The 23,529-nt window shown below is 34.5% G+C and overlaps 1 protein-coding gene and 1 long non-coding RNA gene across 10 annotated transcripts in view; both read right to left on the bottom strand.

The window, feature by feature from the left end:
• Positions 1-23,529, bottom strand: part of LOC100749002 (potassium/sodium hyperpolarization-activated cyclic nucleotide-gated channel 3) — a 213,576-nt gene that overhangs the window by 92,445 nt on the left and 97,602 nt on the right. For all 9 annotated transcript variants that reach the window (XM_033321198.1, XM_024368234.2, XM_033321196.1 and 6 more), the window contains one exon: positions 7,996-8,402. In XM_033321198.1, the coding sequence (XP_033177089.1) occupies positions 7,996-8,402 (407 nt within the window). The remainder of the gene's footprint in view (positions 1-7,995; positions 8,403-23,529) is intronic.
• Positions 12,358-23,509, bottom strand: LOC117151750. The gene is made up of 2 exons (XR_004461857.1): positions 23,405-23,509; positions 12,358-12,591 (listed from the first exon to the last, which is right to left on the bottom strand). It is a non-coding gene; the product is annotated as an uncharacterized LOC117151750 (long non-coding RNA).

Below are 23,529 nucleotides of genomic sequence, written 5' to 3' on the forward strand. Positions count from 1 at the left end.
GAAAGCCAGCCAACCCGACCAACCCACCCAGCACCACGGCCAGAACGAACGGAACCCAAGTGGAGAAGAAGAGAAAAGCAAAAGCGATGCAGTGGAACAGAGAGAGAGGCAGAGAGAGAGAACGCTGAGACTGACCGGTTTTATTGTGGAACCAAACGACGACGCGGCGTTCGATTCTTTTCCATGGCATTCGACGAGGAACGCATGCAAATCCTCCGCGCGACAATCTCCCGTCAACCTTGACACTGGAGGCGGCTAGAACGTCACGAGAACCAAGCCTCCCTTCCACTAATCGCCAATGATAATTCCATTTGTCTCGTCCCGTGTTTATATCACGCGAGATACCTATATATACGCATCTCGTAGGTTTTGTATGGTTGCTCACAAATTTGGTATAAAGTATATTTGATATAAAGTATATTTGGTATAAAGGATAATAATCCGGACTGCAACACTTTCTGTCTAAACCTTTCTGTCTTTTCCGGGGCTATTTTAGATCGCTGAAGCCGAAAACGAGGGATATCTTTCACATTAGGACAAAGGTTCTAATTGTAGAAATCCATGTACGACCGCGACCATATAAAGCGGTGAGCGGCAAAAACAAGCGATGGCATAGTTTGTGGCAAATTCGTTGCTTGTCGCTCTCTGTATGATCACAACTTAACCGGGCGTCTCGCGCAGGCTGGAAAATGAAGAATATGCTAGAACCTAATCGACTTCTGGCGATTCAAATATATAGAAAGTAAGCCATACTTTCTAGTTAGGAACAGCAAATTTGAAAAAAGGTAGCGCCAAATTCCACGAGGATGTCGTACATCAACTCTCATTTTCGACTCTCGTCAGCAATTTCAAAAATCTCTAAAAAGCGTCTTATTAACCGAATGAATTATATTAGGTTGTCGGGAAAGTGTCTTTCTTTTACAGGCATGTCTTTTACAACAACGCATTTTTACACAAACATGAAACCTAATCTGTCGAACGTTGTAATCTTTAGTTTGATAGAACAAAATGGATCAATGGAAACGTAATTCGATAAAATAATATAAAACGGGAAATATTGTGTATCCATTATTTCCTTATAAAACGAAAGAAACTTTTTGGATGACCTAATAATAATCGTGTCTCGTTATAATATTAATGAAATTTCAAGATATTTCACGTGACACGTACTATGAGCGCATAAAAAGTTTTCCATCGTAACAGAAAATTCTGTTCAATTCATGAGCCATTACGATACATCGTCTAATGAACATATTAAATGCGATTTTAAAATGTAAAACTATCTTTCGTCGCAATTTAACCAAGCAAGATAACGCAAGATGACGCGACGTACACGACAAGACCCACGCAGAATTCTCCCTGATCTCATTCGCCTGAAGCGAATTCGAGAGAGTGGATTCGCATTCTCATGGAGAGCGCTTGAGAAATTTGAGCGTGCGATTCTTCAGAGACGGCTGTATGCCGCGTGAAAGAAATTAGACACGCCCGGGGAGATTCGTCGAGAATGCAAGGGTGTTTTTAAAGAGCCTTGGTGGGTTTGTAGGTGTTGTTAGCGGTTTGGTTGCATGCGAAATGCTTTGGGTGATTGAACTTTAAAGTTTAAGAAGGTAGAAAGACTTAGCTGGAAGCCATACAGTTTGATTTGAGATTTTCGTAAAAGGTTTTAGCAAAGAAATGTGTGTTCTGTTGTTTGTGCGATTGTAAATTCTTATCTATAGTAGCGTAACGTTGGATTATTCTAAATTTCATTTATGCTACATATTTTTCCGTTACGTTTTATCATGTTTGCTTTTGTATTTAAATTCGAGGAATGTTATTATTTGTTTCATTCAGAGAACATTTTGTGAACCACATAGCTGGCAATAATTAGAGAATCGTTTCTAATGTCATTTTGATTTTTGCCTGTGCCTATGTACAAGCTTGACCTTGTGTCTGTATATATTTTTTAATTGTCTTGAATTTTTATTAGTGTCATCCGACTAACATGACAATTATTAAGCCTGTTTGCTTGGTTCGAATAAAACCGCTCATGGTAGCAATATCCTAGTTCTGATATTTGAAACTTATGAAGATTCAATGTATTTAATTTACTTAACTAAACTAACATTTATAAGCTAAATTACGATAGTATATGTAACTACAAATTGTCACTAATTAAGTATTAAATAACCAAAAGTGATGCTTGATTTAATAAGAATAATAAATCCTGAAGAACTTCGGACCTCTCCGCTTTAGTCGTTCAATTACAAAGTCTAGCAGCTGAGAATCGTTTCGAGCGATTACGAAGAGGAGCAATTTCCATGGACAATACGAAGCGTAGAAGGGCGTTTCGCGTTGAGAAAGGGATTTTAGCGAAAACATTCGCTTGAAAATCAACGTCGTAAGTGGAACGACTTTAACGCGACATTCGAGACCGAGCCAGTGTTACCGTGACAAAATGTTCTCTTTCCGGTGTCTTTGTAGGACCGAGCTTTGCGACAGATAATTTGCCTGATAGACGAGGAGCGAGCAAATTATCTCATCCGAGAGGGAATCGACGAAGAGAGAGAAAAAGAGAGAGAGAGGAAGGAAAAAAGAGAGAGAGAGAAAGAAAACCACTTCTTACTACGCTCCAACGCGCAATTTTTGCTACGTAACATTTAATTAACTTCAGCTTCAATAATCTTTAATTATGTGTGTACGATTATTCATGTGTATACGTGTGTGATAACGAGATGATATCGGTGAATAATTCACATTCGTTAATTATGGGAGTTGGCGCTTTCAGAAAATATTGAAACGTCGATCTCGTTGAATAAACAGCAGGTTTTAAATTAATATTGTGTTTGCATTAACAGACGAGAACATTACAATTTTCACCAATTACTGTAATTTTTTTTGTTTCGGCTTGTATTTGAGGAGAATATTATAATTATCGTTAACTAGTTTAATTTTCGTGTTGATTGGATTTGATCAACGAGATACGTTTTATACCATTATTTTTGGTGTTAATTTCGAAAGAATAATGGAATATCTCCGTGTTGAACGTCTCCTCTTAAGTTACGAGAAAGGTAATAAAAAATTGCTTTAAAAAATGCTCTGGTTAATATTAACTGCTTTAATGTTCTGTAGTTTACTTATAGCCTTGATAATTGGAAGATATAAAGATTGGAAATTATTAAATTAATAATTAAAGATGTAGAGATTGAACATTGAAGTATTCTTTTCAAGATTTCATTTTCCTTGGGAATATCTCTCAAAATCTTCTTTCAAGATTGTAAAGTTTTGACAATTGAAAAGGAAGTTCAAAAACGAAAAAATTGGAAAGTTCGAATGGTCGAAAATTTGGAAAATCGGAACTATCCCAATTTGAGAACTTGAATATTTGAAAATTTGTAAGTTCGAAACTTCGTCAGTTAAAAATTTTGGAAGTTCAAAAGTCATAAAATTCGAAGATTTGAAGCATCGAAAATTGGGAAGTGTAAAACATCGGTAACATGAACATTTGAAAGTTTATACATTCGATATCCAAATTTCCAACATTGGCAAACTGAAATTTTACACGTATTTACAATTCTTCCTACAACCACCTTAATTAACGTTCTACCATTTTAACCAAACATTTTATTGGTCAAAGGAAAATTAGTCTACAGACTCCTACTATAACTTCATCAATTATCTTCATATCAGCCTTTATACGCGTACATATAATTTTACCGAATTGATTTCAACAAAGAGCAATTAATATACTCTCGTCCCATGTAATGGCATTCCTTTCTCGTTTATGAAGCTTACTATACATTTTAGCAAATGAGAAATGTTTTTAATCTCCTCTCCGATAATTCCTTCCATCTTCTCTTTACTAATTAAATATTTTCTTCTATAAATAGATACGTCGTATCTATCTATATGCATTTTGGTTTTATTAATTAAATTCGCCTAAAATACAATTTTCGTAATGTTTTGTAAATACAAGTTCGAGAATAACAGAAACTATTTTGAATATCGCAAACACTGATTCATACTTCAACGTAATTTAATGGCGATTCCATTGAAGCTTGAAATAACATTCACTAATGAATCGACGCCACGGTGAAAACCAGTAACGTTAATCGCTTCTTATGAAACAAATATTCCACTGTAGTAAACAGGATTCGTGCGATTTGGTATTTTTATTCAACAGCTCGTTTATATGCGCTTGGAATTTTGCATTAATCGATTATCATACTGTTGGTCTATATCGTTACGTACGTAATTATAAATATCTGTTAACTTTCCTAATTTCTCACATTGTTGAAAATTTCGATTTTTTTCAATTTTATTTTTCTATTGAACATAAAATATTCCAAAATAAAATCTTCTGTATTTGCTCCAATTCTTTACGTCCCACTTTTCAATTTCCTTTCAATTCTTCGCGCTATTTTAAATTTCAAACATTGTCTCTTTTGTCGTATTTTTTGATTTACCGTAAAACATTCCACGAAACAATTTTTTTTATTCTTCATATAGATCGCTTGCTCAAAGAAAACATATTAGATCGTTCTATTTTCGTCAAAATGCACGAACGTTATATTTCTTAATTTTTTTAATTTAGAATTTTTCTCAAACAAAATATATAATATTTTTCTCCAACTTTAAACAATTGATCTCTGTAGCTAGGGGTTGGGTTAAGAGATGGATTAAAAGATCTGAAGGGATTAAATAATCAGAGGAATTAATGGAAGAAGTTAAAGCGTAAGTTAAGGGTGGAAATGAATTTTGTCGAAAGTGAAATTTCATTTCTTCTCGTTGGCATTCGGTTGTCAGGTGCTCGTAAACATGCCAACTAAATGTGCGGCTAGCTCGATTGCTTTTCTGTATTGCAACAACCGATAATGGGCTCGTTACGGGCATTTGTCGACGAATAAACGGCTTATTGAACGAGCATTCTTACGGTGCTCCATATTTCCTCACGCGGACACGTGTGCCAATAACTTCGAATTCGCATTTCTCATTTGAGGTTTCCTCGACAGAAATATTCTACGAGCTTTCTCCTTGATTAATTATCATTCGCATACCCATGTCGGTTTAGCATTCTTAATTATCATTTCTTCGTTTCAGATAAATATCGCGATAATTTAATATGAGAAATATAAAAAGATTAAATAAAAAAAAAATTTTGCATGCAAATTTTTAACGTTTCTTAAATATTTAGGGATTACGCAACTAAAAAATGTTATATGCAAATAAAACATTCTTTTCTAGTTTGAATAATTTCTAGTTGACAGTTTGAAGATAAAAAACTTAGTATTTCAGAATTACATGAATTTCTTTTTCTTTTTTGAAATATAAAGATGTGCTGTAAGCTATATATATGCGATATAAGTGATTGAACAATTAAAAAAAATTCTTTTTATAGATTAAACTCTTTTTTAATTAAATATTATTTTATTTACTATATCATTTGTTCAATGAAATTTATACATATATAAGATACATACATGTATGTGTTATATTATACTACATTTCTTTTTAAATAGAATTAAATAGAATAAAATAATATTGGCTTAACTGGGTGGGAACATGATCGGTTCATGAAATGTTTCAAATAAATATCGTCGTGTTTCATGGCATCATTAATATTCCACATTCTTGATCTTCATTGTTTTTATAACAAAAGCAGATATCTGGTCGTATTAAATAATACACGTATATTCATTCTTAATTACCGTATTGCATATATAGTTATAAAATTATTAAACACTGGCTGCTACTGAAATATACAACTAACCACCTCTGGAGCTGCATTCTTTTGTTTGATCAGAAATGTCTTTATTTTATGTAACGACGTTCCAATACGCAGTTTGCTGCTTTATTTGCTTGCCTAAATTATTTTATCGAAACACAGGCGCGAAAACTAGAATCCAATGTTGGTGTCACAAATAATCGAGCCGACGCAACATATGCGTTAGATGTAATGGTAGCGGATATATCAAGTGATTATGAATTTAATAAAAGATCAATAGTCGAATTGAACTTAAAACCATCACTTATGGCTATCATGCTTGAAAAATTACAGTTCGATGAAGAATTATGGAAATTGAATTCTATTCGTTACTTTCCACTTTATTTCAAAATGTTACCTCATCTTTTAGCGCTTAATTGGAACAACTATAATTGGAACATCCTCTCGATTAATTCCTTTGACTTATTCGCAGTCATCACCTTGGAAGTATAACGGAACACTGTTTCATAGGTGTGGCAAAAAGAAGGTTAAACTGTTTCGACGATGCGACCACAAAGATGTAGCTGGATTTGTATGTGAAGATAGATGTGTTTAATTCTATGTTGCATTAGATGAGTCTGATATGTCTGTGGAAGAGCGTGGGTGCTCTTTGTATAAGTGCAATCATCCTTAACTCTTGTTTCTTCTTAATCTTTTTTTCTCAAGGTAAATTGGGCTTTCAAAGATTGTTCTCTTTTAATTTCAACATCCTCGATTTTGAAATCTCGATTTTCGTTAAGGAGAGAAAGAGGAGCATCGATTATCGATTTCTTGAGAAATATTTAGGATGATTATTTATAACTATTATTTCGTATAATAAAGTTAAATACGAATGGTAGGAAACTATGGACAATAATATACAGCTGAAGATTCGCTCTTTCGAATAATTATTGCTATAATAAAAGAACTGTTCAGATTGTAGAAAATGCTTCTAAATTTTCCACAAAACGTGTCGGAAATCTCGTATGGAATACGAAGAGTATACATATATATACGTCGCGAGCTGCGCAATTAAATTTCCGGTGGGGTAAGATTCAACTGTAACTGAACGCCACTGGACAAAACGACGAGCGTTCCTAATCTTGACACACTATAACTTTTATCAAACTTTCCAATCTAATTTCTAGAAAATACAGCCATTGCAACTATAATAATTCTTGATTCGTCATCGTAGAAAATTCAATGAACGATTTTTTTTTAATAGATACTTCATACTTCAATGTAATATAACTCTGAAGAATAAAATAAAATACGATTTTTCTATATTTATTAAAATATCGGTATTGTAAATTTCATTAGCTTCCTCCCACAGTTAAAGTTATTACTCAAGAATTAAATATAAACTCATATGCGTGTGTGTGTTTGAAATTATAGAAGTGTCCATATTCTGAGTTCGGAATAACATCAACGATAGGTTTTCCAATTGTGGGAAGATTTTAATTAAAACTGAATGGAAAATACGATATGCGAAATAATATCAGGGTATTTCTAAACTGTTCATTTAATGTAACAAGAACTGATTTCTCGTATAGTTGATATCTCAGTATTAAACTCGAAAATAGGACGTTAGAAAAAAAAAAAAAGAAAATACGAGAAAAAAGGACAAAGATAAAAATAAGATAAAAATAAGTTATAATCCAAATTGTGTGATAATCAAAGTGACCAAAATTAATTCGGCAATATCAAGGAATTGAATTTTATTTCGCTCTAAATCCTCTTTAAATTATAATCCCTCAACCAATTATATCGACTTGCTCATATATTTACAATTTCTTAAATATCTGCAATCTCAGAATTTATAACATTATCGAAAAATTCAGGCATTCTCCGTTTATGTAAAGATTAAACAACATTTGCACAGCGTATACATTTTCTATACCTAATATTTATACAGCTGAAATAAATCACCACGCGGTTCCAAATCTTCGATAAACAAACACGAGAAGAGCTTTGAGAACGTTGCATGAAAAATTTTTAATATACAGTGGGGAAAAATAACATATGAATTTATTTCATTCTTCGTTAAAATCATCAAAGTAGAAAAAAGCCTTCGATTTATTCTACCGATTCAAGATTATACTTGCGCGATGCACCATGATAACTAAAGAACATATCTAATGAAAGCCATAAAAAAATATTGGATATAATGCAATTCTTCACGAAGTAATATAAAAGTTGTACGAAATCGGAAAGACAATGAAACGATGATTCGTTAAAAAGAATATTGATAATAAAAAGTAAAAATGACTTACCTTGGTCGGCTACGAAATCCGTGATGAGCAATGTCTCGTCGTCTAGAGCAGTGACGAGGCTGTCCGTGCAAGTGTTCGTGTTCTCGATGCTGATCTTGATGCTGTCATCTTTGTTAAGCCGTGGATGATTGTTCGCGGCGGGGTTATTACCGGCGTGGCAGTTATTGTTGTTGTTGTTATTATTATTATGGTTGTTGTTGTTATTGTTATTGTTGCCCCCCTGCTGCTGGCCGAGGTGGTGATGGGGTGAACGAACGGATTCTGTGCTGCTGGTGTGCAAACTAACCCCCGTAGTCGCTCTTCCGTTCACCAGCCGTAGACTCGGTGCCCGTCGACCTCCACCTCCTCCTCCACCCCCACCAGCGCTGGTCACAGAACGGCCGCCACCGCCGCCACTCTCGCCCTCCCTGAAAAACAACGTTTAATTTCTCGTTCAACATTGTTCTGATACTCTCAACTTCTTATTTTTACTATACTATATTTTAATGGCATCAAGTAGATGAAAAAAGTTTATACGTATACTTAGACTGACGCTCGAAAATGCTTTATTAAAAAATTATAAACGTTCGGAGATTTACTGGTAAAACTATTCTTACGTATTTATGGGAACACGCATAACAATTGGTTTATGAGAAAATAGAAAGAGAAATAGAAGAAAGTATGGAATATATTCATATGACGCTTTGTTTCTGAAAAGATCGAATTTGGAAAATTATCAAAGATGTACTTGGATTCTAATTTTCGATTGGACAGGAGTAAATATCGATAGGAGCTTATGCTACGTGCGAAAATAGGTCGAAAATGAAGAATAGAATGTTCTCATAAAGCGTTTTGTGTCCGAAAAAAATTCGAAACTTGATCGTACGTATGTACCAGGCCAGTTCTGAAGTAAACACACTCGGATATTTTCTTGAGAATGAATCTTCAAAGAGAAAAATCTCATTCTATCATTTTTTTTATTTCGTATCTCTGCCGAGCTTAACGCGCGACGAATATATTTATGGATGTGATCGGAATTGGTATTCGAAACTAAAAATATATAAATAAGAAAATTGAAAAATATACATATGAGAAGTGAAGCTATTACAATGTAGGTTTTTATATTTAGAATTTTGACGAATGATTAAAACTGCAAAATATATAAAAATATAAACATATGTCAAGGTAAACGTACAAATGTATACAAATGTACAAGAAAAGCAACAATATAAAAGTACGATGCAATAGACCAGAGGAAGTAGTTTTATAAATCAGGAGGAATATTTAGTCTGAAGAAATATAAAAAAATCGAGCGAAGTACGAAGAGTATTAAATTATAATGCAATAGAAGAAATTATTTTACGAATCAGAAGGAATATTTAGTACGAAGAAATGTATTGAAAAATTCAAAATAGACAATACAAACCTTGTGTTAAATAAATTGAAAATGCTTGTCGTATGAGTGAATAACGTAAAATTTATGAAAACTACACTGCACGTAAACGAAAATAAAGCGTATAAGACACGACGAACTGTATTGCACGAGAAGAAAAACAAGACTGAGAGTCCTTCAGTTATTGTTTTGGTATGGAACCCCAGGATTGTATACAGGTGTGGTTTCAATATTTACATGCCTGCTTTCATAATTTGGGATTGGTTCGGAGAGTGTATTGAAGGTTTTCCTTAGCAGGTATACGAAATACCCTAAGGGCAGGTAGTTAGAAAGGTGAAAACAGATAACGCACGTTTATCATCAGGAAGTGTTTAAAATATTTCAAATATTGATTTTTACGATCTGCGTTCTTTTTCACTTACGAAAAGGTTCAATTATTTCGTATGCGCTACACTTTAATAATAAAATTGTGGGTGTGGTTTATGTTAGTCATTAAGTAAAACTTAGAAGTTTGTAATGAAAATTTGCAATATTTTTATCCTTTTAAAGAAAATGCATAACTTGCAGTCTCTAATATAATAAAGTCTCTATATCTAAGTCTCTAATATAATAAATTAGTATAACAGAAAGACATTGAAAATTTAGTATATGAATTAAATTTCTTGCATTGAAAGAATATTTATAAATTCAAATATTCGCACACCATGCATCTTCTCCATAAAAAAGCTTGTTACCTTTTATGGTGGCTCTTTTCTTTCACAAAAACACCATCAACGAGATATAAAAAATCTTATTTTCTTGTCCTCACAACTTCATTATTATCAAAGTTACAATAAGAGTCACTAGCATAAAAAAAAAAATACTAAAAGCAAGAAAAGAAAAAATAAAACAAATGAATACCTATGGTAAAAACATATAATAAATAATGCTTTTTTCACTCTTTATAACAAGACATTTTTAAATTTTACTACGCTATCGAGCAATCGCGTCCATATTAGCAAATGTGTCTTTATATTTGATTTTGACAGCAAATTCAATTTATTGGGATTCGATTGTGTGACAAAGCTCCCGTAACGAGACTGAGAATCTCGTAAAAAATTTAGTCGATTTGATTTCTAACGCTCTTATACGTTCTTCGCGCCAAAAATCAGACAATAATCTCTAAGAATTACCCTAACAAAACTAATTACCAAAATCTTGAAATCTCAAACCAAACACACAACACAGCTTCTTATTATTAATCCCATTAATCTTCAAAGAAATGATTTTCACAACGAACAAGATCGCAAAATTATATCCTAATACACGAATCGCAGTGACTCTCTGAAATCTCAGCACGCTTTCTCTTTCCAAACGATCAACAAATTCGTCGATGAAGGAGCAACGCAAGCATCTCAATTGTGATCGATACACACGTATCTCACGTGTTTGACTTGCACGTTAAGGAAGTGGTATACCCTTGGAAACCATCTACATACAGCGTAGCGGTTCGTCTGCAAAACCGTCCTCGACCATCGTTCCACTTTTTAATCTTTCCATCTCTCGAAATCGTCCTTGCCATTCTGGACGCTCGGTTATCGCTGCGTATTATCGCCCTCCACAGATTCTCCACTGATTCTTGTCTCCCTTTCTATACATCTATTCAGCCGATCGACGATCTTTTCTCAATTGTTTGCTTATGGTCGTTGACACGATTAATAGATAAACTTGTTTGTTATTTATGCATATCTAGATCGTGATATTAATGTTCGATAGACAAGTATTTAGTAGTTTTTATGATTCAGTGAAAGGGAAGTGGTTGTTCTTTGTATCTTTGAATGTAAGTGATTTAGATTTAGAGGAATTGGAACATTTTGGAGAACTATCGATGGTATGTACAAATAATGGTCTTTGCATTTGTGTATTAACATCACTTGGTAATTTTTAAAGAAGATAAATCTAGAAAGAAGAGACGACTAAATTACTCTGTTCTTATAGATCGAAACGTTCTCCCAATGAACTTTTACGACTTTTTTGGACATGGTTCTCCTAAGGTAATCGTCAGAGACCACGAAAAGTATCCATCAGATGAAAGCAGATCAGAGGCGGAAGATCAAACGACAAGGAACGCGGGCATAATGACCTTAGGTGGTGTTTAGGTAACTCGTGTTTTGTTTTTATCGCCGAATCGTTTGCGATGAGGAAAAAGCCAGATCCCGGAACTTTTGAGTCGCTTACGAGCTTTGTGAATGAAACGTCGCAGTTGCGAGTAAATGGCTCTTTACCAACGTTTTTCTTCCATCTTTCCGGATTCCACTCCTCAAGCATCGATCTCGTTTTCTTGGTCTACGACGTCGTTCGACGTCTCATTAGCAGGGTAATTAGTTTCCTCTTTTGACAAATTTTTATCTCTGTTGAGATGCGATTACATCTTTAGACACAACGTTAGGCAATATTCTGAGGAGACAAGAAGTTCTGGAGTGAATGATAAAGAAAATTTGACTTATGACACATAAGAATTATTTATTTTATTATGTAAATAGATCGCGGTTTTTTACGCATTTGTGGAAAATTTGCACGTAATACGACGAAATATGTATGCTTCCTTTAATATTTTTCTATAATACTTAATAGGTAATGCAATTGTCTACCCTTTTGTCTTTTACCGGGATTTTACTTTTTTAAATATATTCTCGCAGATAAATTTGCATAAAAATCTGTAAGTCTAATTAGAAAATATTATTGTAGGAATTATCAAAAAATATGGACTACGGGGCCTAAACCTGGAATCTGTAGCTGGACTACTACACTAAGGCAATGGCAGTACGGATATTCACACAAACTTATTCTTCTTCACAATCACTTCGATGACAGGTGACCTTCGTTTCGTTGTTCGGGGTTAGTATCAATGTTGCTGTGTTACAAGTATTACGAATATGAGGAAGAGAGTTTTTTTTTCCTCTTTTCTTTTTCTTTTTTCTTTCTTAGGTTGCTTTTTTTTATTTTTCACATTTTTTCTATGTTGTTTTCATAGGTAAGCTTTTTTTATTTTTATTTTTTTTATTTCTTTCTATTTTATTTTTATTTTTCACATCTCGGGAGAGTAATGTCCTAGAGAGACCTAAGACATAGAAAAGAGAAGCTGCGTCGTCCAAGTACGGATTCTCACACACATCACATTTCACTTCTGATCCTGAACAGACCTTAAGTCAAAATCCAGGAGGGCACGGATTCGAACCGCCAACCTATGTGTTTGCAGTCAGCTACAGTAACCACATAGCCACCGTCGTCCTGTACAAAGTGTAGTTCCATAATTCCTATTTGAGGCTAAACATTCTGATCTCCCACTATTAGATATATATTATTCATTATAAAATATATATGAAACTTTACTTCCTTTGTTTTAACCTTCCTCTCAACCTACCCCTCCCCAAAGTTACACAGCACCCAAAAAGCAGACTACCGAAGCGTCCTGTTTTGCGACCAAGTTTACAGGACAGAAAAAAATAAAAAAATATTCATAAAAAAGCTCCGCTCCCCAGCGGCTTAAACCCAAAAATTGTATTATACACGAAAAATATAAAGCGCCGACACATAATACAGCATGGCTACGTCGTACCGCCGCGTATCGGTACCTTTGCCTAACATATCATTACAAAAATTCACCGTTTATTGTGAATATGTATCTAAAACTGTATCTTGGGCTAAATAAACAAATAAAAAAAAATATATTATTCATTATAAAATATATATGAAACTTTACTTCCTTTGTGTTATAGTAAAAAACGTGTATATACTATTTTATAATAAAATAAATAATTCTTATCGTTTATAATGACAAGGAACGCGGACATAATGACCTTAGGTCGCTGCTATCGACAGCTCGTTTCGCAAGAAACGATTTCTTCCGCGGCTATTCTGTGGTCTGATCGCAATTCAGATAAGTATCTGGCACGAGCGACGCTCTTCTTATATATCTTCTGTTTCCAATTTTTGCATCCTTTCTTACGTAACGTCTACGAACAGGCGTCATCTAAATTTCTGTTTCTATAGTAAACGATTGAAGAATTAAAATTACTATGTTGCATATTTCGCGTAAGTAATTAATTAATCGATGACGAGCTAATAATACTTTTCAACTGGAATGGAAAAATGAGAATCAAGCTTGATTGCATTTAAATATATACTTCGACCGTTGAAATTATTATAATCGAATCTCCAATTTCTATGCACATATTTTAATCTTCAACCTGAATTTCAATAAATTGCCCGTTAGCTATTGATAGAAGATCGGAAAATATTTCGTAGGAAGATTCATTTAACACTAATCTTGCCAGGTCCGATCAAATGACTATTTCCAAAATTTTATTTAAAATTGTACGTTCATTATTATTTCTTTTGTTCATCTAACTTTATGTAAATTCTTATATTAACAAAAATTGAGGAACTGATTAATCAGATAATATAAGAATTTACATAATGTTAGATTGAGGTTAGGTTAAGTTAGCCTGGTAAGGTTAGCGTTAATTTAAGAACACCATATAATGTTGTCTCAATACCAGAAGAATAAAAAAAACCTTTTTACAGATACATATACGTCTTTCAAGTTAATATTCGCGATTAATGGATATATGTATACAATAAATATACCTAAATACAGTATGAATATTTTAATACTAAATATTTTACCTTACAGATATCTTAATATACTGATTTCTTAATTAAATCTTAGTATCTTAATTAAACGTTTAATATTTTGAAATTGACTATTTTATAATTTATAACTATTGAAATACTTTAAAAACTACATATTTTATAATACTAATAAAAATTGCATAATTTAAGGCTATAGTATGTCTAATGTTATTTATCGATGTCGATCAACTGTTCATTCGTAAACGAACTCGCGATTATACCAAATCACGAATACAACTCTCGCTTAGCATATAGCGATCGTCAATTTGCTATAACAACGCATAACCAACAAATTCCATTAAGCGACAATTTACACGATCGAAGAATCCCTTTTCCGGAGTAACGTTATTATTGTTATTACTATTACCATCGTGGCGTACAACAAATTGTCCATTTACCCGAGAATATTGTTTAAGCGGTTTAATAAAGCAGTCTGTACACAGCGGGCAGCGAATAATCGTGGTTAATCTTCGAAGAGTACACACGATAATGCCGTTCAATTCTCTGAGGTCAGTTTCAAGTACGCCAATGAATATTTATTAGCACTAAATCAAGGGACTCAGCCTCTCGAGCTCTCGAGAATACAAATTGCCATACGCGTTCACCTCTTGCAAATGCAACCATCAACGTCTTATGGCAGTTATGGCGAATGCATAGGAGGGGACGCCACGAAATTATTACTTGAAATCTTGTGCATTTCTCGTCTACAGTCAGTTATAAAAATCTACATACATCCCTTGAATATAAAATATTATTGTAAAAACAGCTGGAATTTTCTTTGACACGTTAAAACACACATTATTAAAATGTAGAGTAATTAATTCGCCTTTACCATTATTAAGAGAAAAAAGTAGAAAAAATATAAAATACAGTGTTACAAAAATTACATACAGCTGTTATGTCTATATGAAATCAGAAAAATAAGCTTGATACTATATTAGTATCTGGCAGGATTATGTCGAATTTGCGCAAAATTTATATCAGTCCCTGTTTGTGTCGGAGGATTATGTGTTGTATAATTTTATAGTAAAATATAAATACACGTTATGTATATATTAATACATAGATAGCCATAAAAGAGTCATATTGTCAAAATTTATCACACATTATTTAGTTTCGCCTTTGTTAAGGAAAAAGGAGTAAGAAAAATATAAAACGAAATGATACAAAAATTAGATACATTTGTTGCATCTATATGAAATCATAAAAATAACGTTGAAAAAATTATAAGTTTTGTAATTTCTAACGTAATTGTATTGCAAGATTTTTTGCAAGTTAAACGTTCTAACTCTTTTCTACCTCTTTTTTAAATATATCAATAATAATTGTCTCCATACGCAGATATAAATAATTTTGTGAAAAAGTGCATTTTTAGCTTTTTGGTATAACACGTACACAAAATTCAATGGGTGTATCTAAACTGTTGTGACTGAGTGTATATTCTTTTGTATGTATATGACTTGCGCAAGATCCATTTTGAGCACGTCCAGCTAATTTATCGAGGATTTTTACGGCGTGAACGAGGAAGAAGGAAACCTTGACTGATATTGCTTCGAATCTCGTTTGGCAGAGAGAGAGAGAGAAAGAGGGAGAAAGAAAGAGAGAGAGAGAAAGAGAGAGAGAGAGAAAAGAAACTGAGTTCGCATCCCGTTTTAAGAATTTTTTAGCCTACTAACCGAGGAAGACGAGTTACAGTCATCGTCAAAAGTCTTCGACAATATAATCTTGTACAATATAAGAATGTCATTTATACCGAAAAAATATGGGCGAGTGATTTTAAAATAAAATTTACACGGAGGGGTACAGCTTCCTTTTTCCACATGTTTTTGACAAATTCGAATCTAGTCGGTCAATATTCGAAGCTGCTTGTGAGCTGTATTTCAGCTCATCGCTGATAATCATATCAGTCAACTGTTTCCTTTTTGTTATTTTAAAAATCGCGTATACCGAGCTACTCGTGTGAGGCTTCGCGACACAACAATTTCTATGTACAATGATAAAATAGGAACTCTGAGAAATACCACCTACACCGCATTATACCTCTGTCACATAAATCCTCTTTGCTTTTCAAGCAGCAGTTCCGCGACAATCGAATTTAACCTGCATTGTTTGCTGGAAAAAAAGAAGATGACATCTCGGCGCGAGCGCGCTGTTGCACAATGTCGCGCGCGCCATTTAACAAGACTCGCTAGCCGCCCGATGAACCGGACTTAATTTCACTTTCATTGAATGCGAGGAAACCTCGCGTCGCGGATAAATTCGCAAATTAATTCTATTGGCTCCGCGCGTCGTGAGATGAATATGGCCTCGCGCATTTATTGAACCGCGCGCCGCGCAGATGATCGTTCCGTCGCCGCGAGCATTCCGCGGAAAAGCCGCGTTTCCATCGCGATCCACCTCTCGACATTACAGTTACTCGCATTAACATTCGGACACAACACCATCTATTTAATTAAATCGCTTTTAAAGAAAGATAAGCGTTTTTCTATATTTCATCTAAAGTGATACTGCGTTATTCGTTAACAATTGGCTTTGAAGTGTAACAAAAAGATACTTATAGTTGATAGAGAGGTACAGAGACTATGTCATTTCTTGTCCGAACTACTCTAAGAAAGTTATACAAGAGGGTTGTTTTAATTATTGAACAAGTTGTTTGCAATCCCACTATACACGATTATTAATAAATACAATGTAATCACATGGACATAAAAAATTCGTAGAGGTCAGAAACTTTGCAAATGTGCGGTCAAACGTAGAAACAAAGAATAAACTGGAGCAAAGCATTTTTCTTCAAGCAATTATAAGTTTTTTAAACTCGAAATCGAACTAAAAAATTACCATTAACGACAATTCTCGTTCACATAATCAAACGAAATTTTGATTATAAAATATTTACACAAGCCTCCGTAAAAGCTTGCGAAATCCACTAACTTCCTTAAACACCTACAATTTCGCAAATACGTTTCTTTCGCAAAATAAACTTGCAAAATATAATAATTCCAAACAAGCGTGTTGTTCAATGATTCTCTCATGACACCTGCCATGCACAATCCGCCAAACGATATCTCGTCACAGATGCTTCGCCATATCAACCCCCGTCACTATAGCATCATGATCGACGAGGAAAACAAACGAAACGCAGTGGTCCCTACTGAAACGAGAAATCTGTCCAACGCAACCCAACGACCTAGTTTCCATGGTCGAACAGAGATTCGTGTTACACGACCAACCCGTTCACGAGTCATTGTAATCACTCTTATTTGATTCAAGCCAGCCAAGCGACCCTGCCTAATCGAACGCTAATTATCCTACCCCCAATTAACAAGAACGTCGATACGGGGCCACGAACAATAAGCGTTGGCCAGGAAAAATATCAACGAGTGGATGTCTCACCTTGCTCAGTTGCTCTTGATAAAAAAAGAGGAAAAGTTATACATATACGTGCATAATAATTTGGACTACAGAGAAACGCGGACGAGAGTCAACCTTAAACCTGCCGCGACCTTCGAATTTTTATACTTCGATTTTATCGCCGGTTTAACCAACGAAAGAATTTTTCATATTCCAAGAAGCACTTATTACTGGGCTGCGGATTTTTATGCAAACTCGTATTCTCTCTAAAAACGAGATCTTAAAAGAAATTCTATTCGACGCTTTCTCGACTTAGTCTCGCACGTAGAATAGCCTCATATTAATTATTTACTCTTGTCTAGTTGCGAATTAGGCAAATTTACTTGGGTATACATGACAAGTTTTCAAACTCGATTTTCTCGAAAATAAGTCCTCCAATGCAATTTTGTTATTCATGATTTTTCCCCTATTTTTATCTTATTTTTTCAACCAGAAAATCAGCCTGCTATCACTTGCACCATGAATTTAGGATTTTTACTAGGAACTTAGGATAGAACTTAGGATCACGGTGCGTAGATGGGTCAGAGGGCGTGTGTCAAGAGGAGATTGAAAGGGATTACCTGAGGGTGAGCAGATGAGAAACACGAGTAGGAGACGATTAAAGGGGTTGTGGTCTTTTTATGAGTGAATTATGGCTGGTAAGCGTGGGTATTAAGTGGGAGTTGTAGTTGGTGGAAGGAGTGCGGGTACTTTAAGTGCTTGCGTTGGGAGTTTTTTGGAGGTGTTTGATGTTTAACCCTTGACGACGGCCGAGATGCAGCGAAAAGACTGAATTGGAAAGCTGGTTGGAACACGGGTGACTGATAAGAACTGTGTCATTTTAAGCTTCTTTGCATATGTTGATATGACTGTGTAATTGAAGCGATTATTTAATTAAGATATCAATGTAAAATGCAAAATAGAATTTTCATGCTGATACTTTCTAAAACTTGTTATATGAAACACAAAATACAAATTAAACGAAAATATTGTAAGATTAAATAATTTCGTCCAAATCGTTATAATCCATCGATGATCTAACGAGGATTTATTAATTGAGGTTTAATAACGAGTATTAGACGAAGAAAGTTGAAAGTTGAAAGACACGTTAGGAAAAAAGGAAATTGACACTTTTGAAGTCTTCTATTTTTAGTTGTAATTCTAAAAATAGGATAAATAGCTTTCGTCCCTTAGTTTCAGGAGATTCTAATACTTGACACTTGCTACTGCTTGACATCTAGCTGAACCTGCACAACTTCGCTTTCGTATGCTTTTTCCGCTGAGTGTAGCTACGTGAACAAATCTCGAAAGTATGTGGCATATTTACAGAAGTAATATCTTAAGAATATTCTGCTACGTGCTGACTGGGAACAAAGTAATATTAGTTGCATAATGAGGTTACAAAATGCGTCAGAAACATTTATGAACCGTGTATAGATTCTGAGAAAGAACTAACGATAATTTTTACTCTGCAAATATATTTCTAGCTCGTATGGTAATTTGATAGCAACAGCGTAAAAATTCTAAAGAAGCAATTCCATAATTGGATATGGAAACGACTTAAATTATTTGACGTATTTGGAACAGATATATATATTTACAAAGACTTTGCTAATACGGATAGGTGCAGAACGAGTTCGAAGATAAGGAAAGATGGAGCAAAATAGAAATAGCACAGGGGAAAAAGAAATAGTTAAGAAATAGAAGTGGTACGTACAATTCACTAGGGGAAATTATTTCTGTTATTTCAAGTAACAAATCTAATGATAGAATATATATAAATATGAAAAAGTCAAAGTTCATTGAAAGTTTGTACGGTCTAAATATGTTATTCAGTCAAACTTAAATCAGACACTTTTCTTTCGATCGTTAGTTTTCCTTGCGCTTCTTCGGAAAACAATATTCCTGTCTTTTGAAGTAGTGCAACGTTAAACTACTTCCCGAAACTCTCTCACGCCCGATGATTAAATCTTCCATTTGCGTATAGAAATGTTCGTATAAATGAATTTAAAAATAGCAAAAGAAATCACGTTCAGGTCGTAAACTCAATCCATCTTCGTTCGATCATCTCTGATAACGATGATAACAACAAAAAACAAGGGAAAAACGGCGAAAAAGAGGGACCGAAAAAAAGAGGAAGAATGAAAAGGACAAGCAAAGAGGAAAGTAGCTCGACCCTGAGAGAAAAGAACGATTGTCACACTTAAACGCGAGGGATGTTCAGCGGAATTCGCGTGGCTGGTGTGCATGAGCGGGCACATTCAGCCGTGCGCCTCCCTCTTTTTCAACCCTTTTCCAACCCTTCGACCAACCTCGAGTGGCTCGACACTGTGTGTTTGTATCATCGTCCGGAACGGGATATGTTCGCATGCATATAGCAACCTCCGGCTCGGCACTAGACTCTATTTTAAGAAACTTCCCTGCTGGCTGATGCGGTCGACCGAGGAGAACAACACATGTATCCCGGTGTCGAGTGTGTCGCCTCTCGAAAAACGACTAGCACAAGCTACCTAGGCAACGTGGAGGGGGGAGACAGGGACAGAGAGAGGATAGGTGGGGTTGTAAAAGGTGTCAAGGTTCACTTTCGATTGCTACGTTTCCAATTTGTCCGAAGAGAGGCGTAAAGAGAGAAAGAGAGAAGTTGGCTTACGAGATGTTCCAGCTGACGTTCCAGCACGCGTCTGAGATTGAAAACACGAGATAAGAAGGAAAGGGAGATAGGCATTTTGTCGTTCTTGCTTTTCTTGAATTCGTTCACCTTTCTTGTATTTGTACACTATTGTATCTATCGTGTAAAAAACATTCAAAAAATCGGTATTACTACCAATATTTAAAGTTCTTGGCGGTGTCGTACGTAAAAAAGGATACTTTTTTGTGCCATTATAAATGGACTTTTGTATGTGTCAATCTCGCTGTAGTTTCAATATATTGTCGATACAATGTTGAAAATCTTAAAAATTGGCAATAATATCGACCCTCCTTTACAGTGGCTAGAAAAAGTATCGGTCAATTTCTTTTCTAATAAAATGCTTTTTTCATCAGATATCAAATTTCATTTTTACAATATCAATCTTTTGCGGAAGAATTTTTATATTCTAATAATTCAATAGTTTTGGAACATGTTGTCGGTGGTCAGAATCATCCGAATAACCTTTCCCTTGCATAGAATCCGCGGACGGTTTTAATTTCCAAGATATTCGCAATAAAATATCGATAATTACAGTGAATTGTGCCTATAGTTGCACGTCCGTGACAGTGTACGTGCCTAGAGACGGCCAGATGCAATAACCTAACCCAAACTTAACTCTTATCTTTCGTTTATAATATACGCAATGTCCATCGACGTCTGCCGAACGACCGACAGTAATTCAACGTAGTAACCGAAAGATTGACAATCGATGCTCAGCTTACGCCATCAAGTTGCATGCCTTGTAGTGGTAGGCAAACATTGTGTCGCCTAAAAAGAAGCTATATTTCTTTGTCACCTCTCTGTGTTTACAAACTGAAGCACAGCATATAATACACTGTATATAATATAATCATGTCCGTACATAAACAACCGCGCCTCTAGGCAATCGACAAACAATACTAACACGTACGTTGTCACGAACACACAATGATAGGTAGAATTTACTGTAGTGGTGATAACAGTTTTTTACGAATATCTCGCGGATTATGTGTAAGGAAAAAGTTGTTTGGAATCATCATTCCGACAACATATTAAAAAATATGTCATTTATTGAAATCATTTTAAAAACTAGCCTTTATAGACGAGTATGTAGCTCAAAAAGTAGTGAATCCTAGAAATGTCTGCGTGTATCAGAATTCAGACAGCCTCCGTCATTCGAAGGTTAAAATACGCCATGTTCATAAAATCAAATATGAAACAAATTGTAGAAATAATAGGAATAAATAGGAAATTACGTTGAAAATGTTACGTAACGCAACTTTTCTTTGCGTAATACGATATATACAACGCAACATATATATGCATGGTCGATTCTAAGCAGGTCGCCTTGATTCAACTTCGATGTGGTTATTGAATCAATTATTATTATCAAGCCAGCTGGCTTCCCTTGTTATCGTACATCTAATCTCGATTTCGCTGCGAGTTAATTAATGCTAAACAATACACCATTACATTGTGATATGATTATGTGATCGATGGAAATGCGTTTCGTCGTTCTGTACTGTTTACTCAACAACTATTTAACTTTCCTCTCTTGTCAGTCAAACATTTCTATCCAAAGACACGACGACTTTCCATCCTCTTATCTCTTTCACAATCTTTAAATTTTGTTCTATATCTATATTGATACAAAAAAATATAAAATATATTCCAATATATTATTTTTATTTCGATTTATTTTGTAGATTTATCCTTGACATGTAAGGGTAATGTTTATAAATTTGCTCGTCTTGATAAGGATAGTTCAAGTAATATTTCTTTTATCCGACATATATTTTCCACGATTCTCTTATATCTTAAATAAAAATTCATCAATGGAAAACGATTTTGTATCCTGTAACACAGAACATCAATATCGAAAATTTGTAATTGTTTTCAATCTTGACTTTTTCGACAACTGTGGGTACTGAAAAAAACAGGTTCGTAGATTCGCATTTAGCTCATAAAACTCAACAAGTATCGCTTATTAAGTTATAAAATTAGATACTATCCTTTGACTGAAACTTCGTTCTAAATAACAAATTTTCTTATCATAAAGGACAAAAGATCTTTCCAGAACTATCAACCCACTCCAGATAACTTGAACCATGACTAATAAACTCATTTCCCCAAAGATTACAGACATCATACATACTTTTAAACGACCGAAAGAAACAAAAGCAAAAGGTCTATAATCTTCAAACGTCTCAGGATTCTGTAACTCGTGTTTTGTTTTTATCGCCGAATCGTTTGCGATGAGGAAAAAGCCAGATCCTGGAACTTTTGAGTCGCTTACGAGCTTTGTGAATGAAACGTCGCAGTTGCGAGTAAATGGCTCTTTACCAACGTTTTTCTTCCATCTTTCCGGATTCCACTCCTCAAGCATCGATCTCGTTTTCTTGGTCTACGACGTCGTTCGACGTCTCATTAGCAGGGTAATTAGTTTCCTCTTTTGACAAATTTTTATCTCTGTTGAGATGCGATTACATCTTTAGACACAACGTTAGGCAATATTCTGAGGAGACAAGAAGTTCTGGAGGGAATGGTAAAGAAAATTTGACTTATGACACATAAGAATTATTTATTTTATTATGTAAATAGATTGCGGTTTTTTACGCATTTGTGGAAAATTTGCACGTAATACGACGAAATATGTATGCTTCCTTTAATATTTTTCTATAATACTTAATAGGTAATGCAATTGTCGACCCTTTTGTCTTTTACCGGGATTTTACTTTTTTAAATATATTCTCGCAGATAAATTTGCATAAAAATCTGTAAGTCTAATTAGAAAATATTATTGTAGGAATTATCAAAAAATATGGACTACGGGGCCTAAACCTGGAATCTGTAGCTCGACTACTACACTAAGGCAATGGCAGTACGGATATTCACACAAACTTATTCTTCTTCACAATCACTTCGATGACAGGTGACCTTCGTTTCGTTGTTCGGGGTTAGTATCAATGTTGCTGTGTTACAAGTATTACGAATATGAGGAAGAGAGTTTTTTTTTCCTCTTTTCTTTTTCTTTTTTCTTTCTTAGGTTGCTTTTTTTTATTTTTCACATTTTTTCTATGTTGTTTTCATAGGTAGGCTTTTTTTATTTTTATTTTTTTTTTATTTCTTTCTATTTTATTTTTATTTTTCACATCTCGGGAGAGTAATGTCCTAGAGAGACCTAAGACATAGAGAAGAGAAAAGCTGCGTCGTCCAAGTACGGATTCTCACACACATCACATTTCACTTCTGATCCTGAACACACTTAAGTCAAAATGCAGGAGGGCACGTACGGATTCGCCAACCTATGTGTTTGCAGTCAGCTACAGTAACCACATAGCCACCGTCGTCCTGTACAAAGTGTAGTTCCATAATTCCTATTTGAGGCTAAACATTCTGATCTCCCACTATTAGATATATATTATTCATT

This window comes from Bombus impatiens, unplaced genomic scaffold, assembly GCF_000188095.3.
Source record: "Bombus impatiens unplaced genomic scaffold, BIMP_2.2 scf_0406, whole genome shotgun sequence".
NCBI lineage: Eukaryota > Metazoa > Arthropoda > Insecta > Hymenoptera > Apidae > Bombus > Bombus impatiens.